Source organism: Pocillopora verrucosa, chromosome 14 (assembly GCF_036669915.1).
Source record: "Pocillopora verrucosa isolate sample1 chromosome 14, ASM3666991v2, whole genome shotgun sequence".
NCBI classification, from domain to species: Eukaryota; Metazoa; Cnidaria; class Anthozoa; order Scleractinia; family Pocilloporidae; genus Pocillopora; species Pocillopora verrucosa.
In genome coordinates, this window is record NC_089325.1 from 10,350,516 (window position 1) to 10,362,730 (window position 12,215).

General features: G+C 42.1%; 1 protein-coding gene and 1 non-coding gene across 2 annotated transcripts in view; one reads left to right on the forward strand and one right to left on the reverse strand.

The window, feature by feature from the left end:
• Window positions 1–390: 390 nt before the first annotated feature.
• Window positions 391–6,472, reverse strand: LOC131773819 (uncharacterized; the record flags this gene model as incomplete). Its single annotated transcript, XR_010716136.1, has 2 exons — window positions 391–1,588; window positions 2,202–6,472. It is a non-coding gene; the product is annotated as an uncharacterized protein (transcript).
• A 1,668-nt stretch (window positions 6,473–8,140) lies between these two features.
• The window catches only part of LOC131773820 (uncharacterized), a 4,386-nt gene continuing 311 nt past the window's right edge, over window positions 8,141–12,215 (forward strand). Inside the window, exon 1 of the mRNA XM_059089776.2 lies at window positions 8,141–12,215. This exon is cut by the window's right edge and continues 311 nt beyond it. Within this exon, the coding sequence (XP_058945759.2) occupies window positions 8,163–11,909 (3,747 nt within the window). The 5' untranslated portion in view covers window positions 8,141–8,162 and the 3' untranslated portion in view covers window positions 11,910–12,215.

Consider the following 12,215-nt stretch of genomic DNA (forward strand, 5'->3'; position numbering starts at 1 on the left):
CGAAAATTGAAATAAGGAAAATTACGGCTTCTTATGCATTGTATTTAAAACCGCTCTGAGAAATCTATCAATACTCTGACTTGGGTACGTAGAACAGTTAGTGGCAGCCTTGAGCGTAATTTTCGATTTAACTAACTCAACATGATAATTCAATTCTATTAACAGAACTAATTGAAGAGGCTTTCATTTAGAAGGAACAGTTGAAAATAAAACTAACATCACAGGCAATCAGTTGTACAATTGCGACTTTAAAATCAGCTCTGGATGAAGTGAAAACGAAAATTCATTTGGAATGTATTCATTTCAATCTCTACTGACTCAGAAAAGGATATAATTTTTTCATTTTGTTGATGCAATAAGTTAAAAAAGTGTCTCGAAATATCGAGGTACATTTTGTTTTGGAAGCTTTTCACGAAAGATGGTAAGTGTCACGATTAGTAATTCATTGATACTAACTATTTAATCTGCTATCTTAACTGTTGTATTATAGATGCAGTTATCCTATTTGTGCCATGCAATTGCTGTCCATGTGGGGAAAATAAGTTTTTATTATTGTTAACAACGATGCTAATCGGCCAAAAATGTGAGTTTGTCATGCCAGGATTTTGTAACGGAAGTTTGCGTGACGAAGCCACCCACGCGATTTGCATCCGTTGTCAGACAACATTTCTCAGAAATCTGTCTAATTTACTTGATGCCCTTTGGATCAATCATGCTATTTTTTTGTTTGAGTGCGTCCAAACTTGATCTTGAGTCTTGTAACGGTTCAGTGTTCGGTAGCATCGGACAGGATTAGATATATCTTTGTTTTACCAGAGAACGCTAAGTTAACTGTGTCTCTCGCTGGATTTCACTAATGGAGAAACAAACCAAACACAGGAAAGGTTTCTAAGGTAATCGTTGAAAGAATGCGCCAAAACAGAAAGAGTTGTATAACGCAGATGGGAATACCAAGAAAAGGGCCCCTTGATCATAGATCGACCAACTAAAGTTGTAAAAACGAGCATAAAATGGAAATTTATATTTTAATAAAGTAGAAAACTTGATGAACCCACCAAACAGTACAAGTCACAGATCATAGATAAAGCACAGCCTAGCTTCAGTCGTAAGAAAATTTCTTGCTTAATCCTTAACTAAACTGTGAAATGCCAGTTAAACTTAGTGGGTTCGTATAATTACGGGATACAAATCAATCATCAAAATTTATCGATTGACTACACTTGAGCCTAATACGGGTTCTGGTGAGTCTCGTCATCATAATGACAATTTATAATTAATTCCATTATTAAGGTTTTGTCTGAAACTGTTTCACGCTTGCTATAATAGATCGCTGATTGCAAATGAAATAATTCTGATCACCTAACAGTTTTTTTTTTCGTGAAATCACAATTTTAGAGAAAAAAAAATGACTGTAAGAGTCCCCGATACACACAAGCATCAGCACAAAATTAGAGTCAAAAGTCACATTGGTTTTGGTCAGGGATGATTATTTTCAACTGCGTTAGAAAGTATTCAATTCTTCTTTATTCCAACTCACTGAAACGTCAGCTTCTAAATTCGCAGCTAAGTACAATTTCATCTCTGGCAACTACAGGGAATCAAAAGAGGATATCAAAATTAGTAAAGATAATTCAAAGGATGTCTTATTTTTGCCCGTGGAGAAAAGGTTAAGGCTTTGAAAAAATAAACTGAAAGGAAATAATGATCTTGACAATGATTTCAGATATTCCAATTCGATTTATAAACCATTCTTTCCCCCACCCTACTAGACAATGTTACACCCCAGCTGCGTAGTAAGACTGATAGAGATCCTTAACTTTTTTCGTAGGCTGGGAGGGGGAGGAGCGGGGAGGGGAGGCGGAGTCCGACGCCAGCACGTAAGAAAACTTTGAAGCAAGCTACGACCCAAACTGCTCATTGAAGGCTCGTATGGGACAAATATCCTGCATGTTAAGTTATGCGTGGATCGCAAGCAGTGTTGTCGAAAGCGCCGTGTGCAGTAACCGTATTAATAGAGTCGGTGAATTCTCTCTTAATCTACCACACTCAAGCAGGTATTCCTTCACCCTCAAGAAAGGTGTTTCACAGCTTTCCTCGTGTCTTTGTCTCATGTGCAATGGCGTTCAAACGATTACACAGAAAGATTAAAGGGAAGAAATGAATGCATGCGGTGTTTAGGTATTTTAGGAATAGTGACGTACCTCGTCTACAATGCAAGGCTCTAGGGGATTGTGTAAAATCTACTGCCGTGGTCAGAAGCTGTATCTTCTCTGTTTCTTATCAGTGGAGTTTTCTCATCTGACCGATCATCTTGTACTGCGGGGCTCTGCTCAATTAAACGGGAAGGCGACATACATGATACACCCTGTGGCTTAGGGACATGATGTTTCCTTCTCTCATGGCGATACCGTTGTAGTAGGCGCCTTAAATAAAAGATGTAGGGAACCAAAGCCATCACCAATGGGACGTATGCCAAAATCCTAACCCAATACTGCAGACTAAGTTTAGTGGTTTCGGATACTTCAGTGTCGGTGGGAGGACTGAAAACGGCAATGGCACTCAGCGTCACTAAGATCACTAGGTCGGACCTCGTAGATGTACAGGTTTTCCATCTCTTGACCAGCATTTCTTCGACGTCCTTCCTCTTTTTCTTGGCGACCAGGCCTCTCTGCCTCTTCTCCTTCATTGTTACGCGCAGTGCGATGATTTGCTGCCTGTTTGGAACTTCTTGTCGAAGCGCTTCTTGGATTTTGTTCTCCTTCGGTCTCACTTTTTTTTTCTTTTACTTCGTCGCCATCCACACCTACACGATTAGTTCTTGTGGAGGGGCTGGTGTTTCATTGACGCTCGGACTTGCTTCTTAGATACTTGCCTTCCTTCTGTAAAGTTACCACTCTGAGTTGTCGCTCGTGGGGCCTCGTATTCATTGCCACCATGGTTCCTTTCTATGTAAGGTCTCACAGTTGCGACGGCAAACATGAATAGAATGCAAAAGAATTGCAACAAAGAGACTCGCAAAGAACTATTAGGTACAAAAGTACCTATAAGTAACAGCACCAGTCGACACACAAGGTAGTAAGCCACAAAAGAGCGATATCCAGGCTTAAAACAAGCATGAAGAGTTTGAAGTCGTAAGTTTGATTTCTCCGGATGGATTGCAAGTCTCAGCGGGATGTAAATGACGAACAGCAGAAGCAAAAGAGCACCATTATGAATATGCCGTGTAAAACGCTGTCAAAGAATTCAACATTACCATCATCAAACAACACCCACCGCCCACCAACCTTCACGAAATGCAAGAGACTCAGTGCAATGTTGGCCATGTCGGCATAGCACAACACTACGATGGTGAAGAAGGCATGGTCTAATCCATTCTCTATACGTGCTTTGAATGAAGCAGAAAAGCACTCCAGCCAGCTCACAACTGCGTTTCGACAGACACAACCACAACGACAACGCTCTCTGTCGTTCAGTCTATCAACTAGCCAGTCCAACCCCCTGCTCCAGGTTTTAATCAACACCCGTCTTAACAAAGGCAATATCATAGTATTTCAGCGATTGGAAAGAGAGCCGATATGGCCAGCTTGTCAACATTGCTTAAACCAGATGCGAAACAAACGCCACGTCTACCTCCAAGTTGAAAGGTAGTCAGTCCGATGAGAAATTCAATAAAAGGATCGAAAGTAAATCCATCTGGGCTTAGTATTTCATGATTTGGTATGAGTACAAACAAGCATTCAGGTGTCCCCCTGACAGATTCGGATTAACCAACAATACGAAGCAAGTAACTACAATTAGGGTTATTGCATAGACAAAAATCATCCATAGCCATTTATCAGTGCAATCGGATGAGCATTGTTCGCTCACAAACATGATACTGTAACCATGCTTGCATTGGCCACAAAGTACACTCGTCTGGTTTCTGCCCTTTTTGCACACTTTCCGTCGTACTTGTACTCAGAAGGAAATATGGACTTGTGAGTGGTACAGTATCCATTGGGCAGAGATGTGTTGTGAATTATCGCCACTTTCCCAGCCCAATATCCTTTCTTCATGTAAACAGTCTTTTTATTATTTAAGTCACACCGTGCTATTCCTGGAGATTTCATGCAAACGCAATTCTGAACGGAACTGTTATAAAGAAGCCTGCGTGGCAATTCTGCAAAGAGACGTTTACGATTTTAACGTGCAATAATTCTTCCCCCGTGTATTGTAGAACCACCGTGAAAACACTCTTTGGCTTTCCATTCAGACTTAGAGAAGATATTTGTCCGTCAGCTCGAAAGACCGTGGAGGCAGTTGTAAGTTTAACTGGTAGTGTATTTTCAAGAACATCGATATAATGTCCACAATTCCAACGACGGTGTTCCCTATCTCGTCGACCACTCGACTGTTGCAGTGAATACTTCTCCTGGAGCAACTTCCCAATCTTTCTTATCAAAATGTAGTTCTACAGCATCAGTTGTACTTCGTTCTTTCCTCGAGGAATCTTACCATCTAAAGTTTGAAATGGATGAATTTCCATTTCAGCACTGTGTTGTCTTGCCGAGACGCACCAGGCCGCCGACAGTTCCGTAGAGTTGTTGCGTATATCGAGTTTTTTTTTTTTTGTCCTTTTTTATCGTCAACCTGCTTCATTGCCTTGAAAAATTACAGAAATATTCCAGTATCGAAAGTCTCGTGTGTTTTTCGTATCCGAAAAAGGCCATTTCTGAAAGTTAACAACCAGTTTGCACATTGAAAATCCACCATTGGAGATCCAGCAGTTTCAATGTACAGATTGTCTCCTCCTTGTTGGTCACACGAATTTGTTGTAAAAAGATAAGGTAGAATTCTTCTGAATATATTTTTTGAATAGCCACGCATTGCCAAGGCCCCTCCTCTGTAACCATGATTACTTATAAAATTGACATGATCGCTTATCTTTGTCAACCGCACCCATCTAAGGACAATGTCCAAACCCGTGTACGTATTGTTTTATAAACAAAGTTTTCCCTTGGCAGTTAAGGGCCACCCCATCACTGTACAACGCGCCTTCTCCTATCTTAACTACGCCTGTCCTTGTTAAGGACAACCTGGTTCCACTTTCAACTCGCAGTCTTTGAACTTGAATGAGAAAGGAACTCCTGATATTCCTGATCTCTGTCCAGGCATGACCGCGATTGCGGATCCTACTGTTGCTTGTTTGTCACGACGCCAGATACAACATTTGAACTCCCCCATGAATCGAGTCTCCGTATTGTAAGAGTCCCATATCGAATCTTCCATACAGGTGACACCCAACCGCCCCAAAGAGCTGTGTTGTTTTGTGAATGCAACAGTTTCTTATCAAAGATAAATGTATTCCAGGTGTTCATTGCAGTCCGTGGTTTGTAAATTGCCAATTCGAACTCCTCCGCCGGTTGAGTCCTCGCACATTGTCACGAAATGAAGTGTTTCGTTATCATGAAACGATTCCGTTTCACCTGATCTCTTATTTCGAACGTTAAGAGCTCCTCCCCATAGTGCCTGATTACTCGTACGTGAGCAAGACTGAATTTGAATACTGCAGACCGCTGGCCATTGCCTTTGAAATTTATTGCCAATCCTGCACCTAAGCTAAATTGATCGACCTGGATTCCTTCTTTTGATCGTAGATACTACTAATATGCCATCCGATCGCCCATCCTTTCCGAGAAATGGGCAGCTCGATAAGATGTAGCTGTTGTTGTTTTGGGAATGAGTAGTCGTGTTGGCCCTCGTGGTACATTACAGACTGTGTCTTCTTTCCGTACACGCTTAAAGTCAAAATAACCCCCCACCTGCCTTAAGAGCACATATCCGTCTCCCAATGAAATGGGCTTGTGGCGGCCCGTTTTGAGTTATTATAGTTTGCGCCTTTATTGTCGGTACAATGCACAGTTCGTTAAGTTCAAAATGCCTCCAACATTAATGAAGTTTATTCCAACCCCTGGCGTGTTTTGACACCTCAACATTGGTGAACGGCGCGTTTCTACAATCTCGCAAGTCTAATACGGTCCTAAACAGAACACCTCGGTTAACCAGGTCCTATAGGGGCCAGACTTGTGTGCTCCTGCGGTACTTTCTCTTCCCAGCCATCCGCCACAGCTATGCAGCTGGTATCTTTTTCGAAAGTAATGTTTTCACAAAGCACGAACGAAATACTTCCTTCTGGCTTGCAAGTAATTCTTACCTTGCCTGATCCGAAGTTCTCGTCGCCAACAAGAGCGAAGGTATCCACTTTAGTGAGGTTGAAGCTCTTGGCCATGGTGTAATTTTCCGCTTTTTTACGTTGATCAACGTTGAATTAGCACCGCCAGGATAAAGCTACGACGCGCCGAAAGCTTTGTCGATGGACTTGCACGGCTGATCGCGTGCAACCGCATTTCGACGAAGTCGTTACCATTCGGTGAGACGAAAATTTTCTTTACTCCCCGGGCCGCCTTGAAGGCAGGAGAAGGCAGAAACATAGAAAGAGACAGATTCATACTAAAGGACCCTCTTTCCCCCTCATTTCCCACTCTTTGTCAGAAATGAAGATTTAAATGTTACAACAACTTTTCACCATTCAGTTCTAAGAAACGTGTCTAGACAGCTTAGAGGCGGAGCGTAAAAGGTCACGGTTCAGAAGAGCAAAGACGTTTCAAATTCGGCATTTGTAATCCGTTTCTTATCTTTCTAGCTTTGTTCCTTATTTTTAATCAACAATTATCTGCCTTTTTGGTGTTCAATACCCTCATAATCCAACATTAAACTGCTCTTTTATAATAACTGAACAACCTGTTAACGTACAAGCATACAGTTCAAGTATTGTGACAATAGCTCCCTAATAATATAGGCCATCCTACATACGAAGGCCGTAAGTCGTATGCTGATACGCTAAAGAAACGCAGGATGTGCAGTGGACACGGAAAAGGTGGCTGAACCTTAGTAAACTAGAAATGACAGGTTGAATTCAATAGTTTATTTACGCTCAGTTAAATCTGTTATCTACATATTCGTCGCTCTATCTTTTGTAATTTTTTAAGTTTACGACCCTATTTAATAATCTGTCAAGTATAATGATTTGTCCAGCTGCCGTATATTTGTGGTTCAACAAGCTCTCACTTCTAGGAAATGAATGTTGTTGTACAAGCGTTGATCTTTGTATGTGCTTCACAGTGATAAAGATCTTTATGTGGCTACGGTTACTGATTTTTTAGTAAACGATTTACGTCTCACAGTACTATTGGGTTTGCCTTTAAAATTTCCCTCAAAATAACCTGTGTCCTTCTGTGCATTCCTTATCAGATGAGATCATGCGTATTTCCACAGATCTAAGTTTGACGGTGACTAAGGTAGACATATTCAGGAAAACGCTCAAACAGCTGTTCCGTTATTTTGCCCACTGACATGTAACAATACTTGTCGATGGCAACAGCACTAAAATGTTTTGAAATACACTCGAAAAGTGAAATAAGGAATATTATACGGCTTCTTACCATTGTATTTACAACACCGCTCTAAGAATCTCTTAATAATTCCGGCTTGGGTGCTTCGAACAGTTCGTGGCGGCCTTGAGCTTACTTGTGCCTTGTTCTTGACTTAACAAGCTGATATTACACTCAAACTCGCATTTTAATTCTATTAACAAAACTATTGAAGAGACTCTCCTGTATTAGGAACAGATGAAAGGAAAACTTGCAATCACTGACAATAAATTTGTTAATTTAAATCAAAGAGGGAGTGAATTGTGAAACGAAAAATTAATCTGTGGAATGCATTCATTTCTTTGGGTAATTCAGAAACGAAATTAACCTTCTCTTTCCTTCTGTTACTGAAATAAGTGAGTAAATCAAATGTAGAGTTGATTTTGTTTTCGGGGCTTGCCACGTAGTGTCACGAGCTTAACTCGTAAAAAACTAGTTTTGTTTTCATAACGACTGTGTTCCCGATCTAGTTAATCTAGTTGTGCCACGCAGTGCCTGTCTATGTGGTGCACAATAAATAATATTGTTATTAACAAACGACGTTCATCGGCCAAAGATATACTCTTGTCAAGCCAGGATTTGTTTGCGTGACGGAGCCACCCACGCAACTTCCATTGTATGTCACACAATATTTCTCGGAAATCTGTTAATATTTACTTTTTGCTGTTCGAATTAGTCGTGCTACTTTTAACGATGGAAGCGCTAAGTTCTGGCCTGTATTTCTTGATCTGGAGTCTTTTAACGGTTCGATGTTCGATGGCATCGGACAGGATTAGAAATATCTTTGTTTCACCAGAAGGCATGGACGTTAAAACTTGCGGAAAGGAGAGTCAACCGTGTCTATCGCTGGATTTCGCCATCTCAATCGCACGTGAAAGTGGAGCAAACTCAACACAGATAAAAGCAGCAGAAGGAAACTACACCCTGACAAAGAGTTACAGATTTACAAATGTGGAGAACTTCGGTATGGTAGGGCAGGGTTCGACTCCAAAAGATGTACAAATCACTTGTAAATCAAATGTGAGCTTGTCTTTTGTTCTGAGCGAAAATATATTTTTCGAAGGAATCATGTTGCAGAATTGTGGAGGTTGGCAAAAGAGCGCAGTTAGAGCAAAGAAGCCTTATAGCGGACTCGATGGAGTAAATTTCAAAACAGCCCTAGATTTCAGATATTGCAAGAACATACGCTTCTACGGCGTCGAAATTTTGTCTTCATCAGGCCTCGCTGTCAACTGTTATGACTGTGGAGGCGTAGTAAACTTCACAAACAGCGCGTTTACGGAAAATACTGCGCGCTACAGTAACGCAACGCAAAGAAATTTAAGTCGCAGTATCGAAGACAACTTCTTTGGAAATCAAAGTAAAAATTACGTGTTCTCTGGAGGTGGTGTTTATTTAGGCTTGGATCCGTACGGTTCCAATACAGTCCAAGTCTCGCCAAGTAAACATGATTCATACCAACATAACAATACATACATTTTTCAAAATTGCCGTTTTCTCGGAAACGAAGCCTTGTGGCGTAATAAAAGTAAACAAAATGACTTTGTTGACACACCAGAGCTTCCGTTCAGTCGAGGAGGCGGTTTGGCAATTTACTTTCGATCGAATGCTAGTGGATGCCTAGTTGACGTAGAATCGTGTGCTTTCATCAGAAATCGTGCGGACTGGGGAGGAGGTCTCATGCTCGAAATGAAAGAAGAGAGCAGAAGGAATTTATTCACAATGGCAAACACCATTTTTGACAGCAATGAAGGACGTATGGCCGGTGGAGGTATTCGAATCGGAAACTTTATCAAGGGAAGCGGACGCGGTCTCAATACATTTTCTGTAATCAACTGCTCGTTCGTGAGAAACGAGGCTGTATGGGGAGGAGGGGCATCGATCTTTGGAACGACCATTCCTGACACAACCGCGCATGACTTAACCCAGTTCTACTTCAACGAGTGTCACTGGAGTGAGAACACTGGAACAGTTGGAGCTGCCATGGCTTCTTTTCTCTCCAATCAGAACGAAGATCAAATCGGACCTGAAATTCCTTACCATGTAACCTTGAATTTCTCATCGTTTCAGGGTAATCGAGTGATGCGTATAGAACAACTGGTGACCATTGGAGAAGGTGTACTTTACAGTGTACAAGTGCCTCTGATATTCCAAGGAAATGTGACATTCTTTAACAACACCAACTCGGCCATGGCCCTTGATGGTTCCACTATGGAAATATTCGGGAACGTACACTTCATCAACAACACAGGATTTAGAGGCGGTGCAATAGCTATGTACGGACGTTCGAGGATTGTTTTTAACAAAAATTCTTACTTACTCTTTGACGGTAACAAGTGCGACGACAGAGGTGGGGCTTTGTACATCTTCGCCCCCGGACCACCACTTGTTGGTTTCAATGCAACTGGTATAAATACGCACATTTGTTTCTTCGGGTACTCGGATGCTTCTGTCGACTTCGATGACTGGGAAACGAGGGTTGTCTTCCAGGGCAACAAAGCAGCGTTTGCAGGGAATTCAGTTTACGCCACCACGCTAAAGAACTGTCGACGAGCAGGTGAACCGCGTCTAAACAACTCCGTTTTGCAGTGGAAATTTGTGGAATTCAGAAGCGCCGATGGACAGAAAACCTTCCTAACAAAGGAGGTCACCACTGAACCAGTTAAAATAGAGTTTGACAGAGAGGACTGGTCGGTGGCCCCGAGTGAGGTTTTTAATGCCTCTTTATCATTGCTCGACGAGATTGGTAACTCCGTCGTTGGTAGCATCAATGTAAGAGTAATTCCTCTTCAGGATCAATCCTCGGTTTATTTGCACGCGTCTTCGCCCTTATTCATTGCTAATGGAAGTGTTTCCAACGTTAAACTCGCTGGGAAAGCTGGAGAAAAGTTTTCGGTGAAACTGTGGTACATGGGGAGAGGACTATTAACTGAAACGATCTCTGACTTATCACTTAAACAGTGTAATCCAGGATTCATGGCAGAGGAGAATACTTGCGTTTGCAAGGATACCACCGATGCTGGTGTATCCAGTTGTGAGTCGGACGGGAAGACATTTTATCTTAAATATGGATACTGGGCAGGACTAGTTAATGGAGCATTTGTAACTCATTTCTGTCCTAATGGATACTGTAACATAAGTGATCATCCTTCGACCGAACAGAAATATGATTCCGGGAAACTTTGCAATGAGAACAGAAATCAGAGTAGCGTGCTTTGTGGCGAATGTAAAGCGAACTATGGCGTGCTATTCGGAGGGGAACACTGTTCTAACACTTGTTCCAACTGGTATTTGTTGCTGCTGATTTTGTACGGAGTGATCCTGTTGATTGTCGTCATGGGTGTCATGTTGATCAACCTCGATTTCTTCACTGGATATTTGAACGCATGGGTGTATTCCTACCAAGTCATGAACGTTATTACCCCTAGTGGCTTCCAGTTCGACCCTTTCATCGAGTTTCTCATCGGCCTGGGAAACTTCCAATTAAAAATAGGCTCTGCTCGGTCCGGTGGGATTTGCTTTGCCGCTGGTCTAGACGATGCAGACAAATTGGCCATTATGTACGCGCTACCAACGTTCGTCTTGGTTCTAGTAGTGCTGTTAGCTAGGGCTGTACGTAATCATCCCAACTGGTGGTTCAGCAAACGTGTCAGAGCCGCTCCTTTTCGAGCGTTTTGTACCATTTTTGTGCTCTGCTACACTGACATCACCAGAATCTCACTGCGAATCCTACATTTTGCAAAATTTGGGTCCACCTACGTGATGTACGCAAATGGCAACATTGGGTACTTCTCAGGAAAACATATTGCCTTTGGTGTTTTAGCAATCCTATACATTCTGATCGTGGTAATTCCATTTCCGATGATCCTCTTGTTTCGCAGTTACCTCACTCGAAAACTGCTTTTTGTGGTGAATCTAAATCGATGGAAGCCGATGTTCGATGCCCTTCAGAGCTGCTTCAAGGACCAGTACCGTTGGTGTGCTGCCTTTTACTTTCTATGCCGATTTATACTACTGGCGATCAGCACTCTTGCGCCCTCAGGAGCTGTTAAGAGAGCCATGTTGGAAACTGCCTGTGTCCTCATCCTCCTGATCTTTGCGTTCTTGAGGCCCTACAAGGAAGCTGCTGATGTCAAGGAAGACGAAGAAAGCTACGAGTGGATCAACAAATCAGACGTGGCACTACTGACAACACTGTCGCTGATCGCCATTTTCAGTTCTGCCATTGATGCTAGCCTGTCGAATAAGACCAGGGCCGGTTTGAGAGTATTTGTCTACGTGTTGGCCTATGTTCCTTTGCTGGTCCTTGGCGTGGTAACGTACAGAACCGTGAGCAGATGGCGCCAAAAGAAGACTCTGAGAAACGAATTACGCGAACCAGAGCTCTCCGTGACAGACATGTCGGATGAGACAACTGTAGCTGACAACCAACCTGTGTAAATCCTTTCATATTGAGTAGCAATGTGCGAGAGAAGAACCCTTTAAACGAAGATGACAATTTTAAAACCTTTGTGAGTTTGGACATGAGATAATCTTGATATCTGTGACTGTTCTGGACTGAGCTGAGAAGTACTCTTGTTAGCGTAAGTTGAACGATACCCTGCTGATCTGATGAAAAACCACACAGACTTAAATTTGTCGAGCTACGAAACAGTCATTTAGTCATTTAGTGTCAGCTTTGGTCTTTGAATGGTTAAAGATCTCGTGTATCTTCGAAAAAGTTTTGCCATATAACGTTGTGATTTT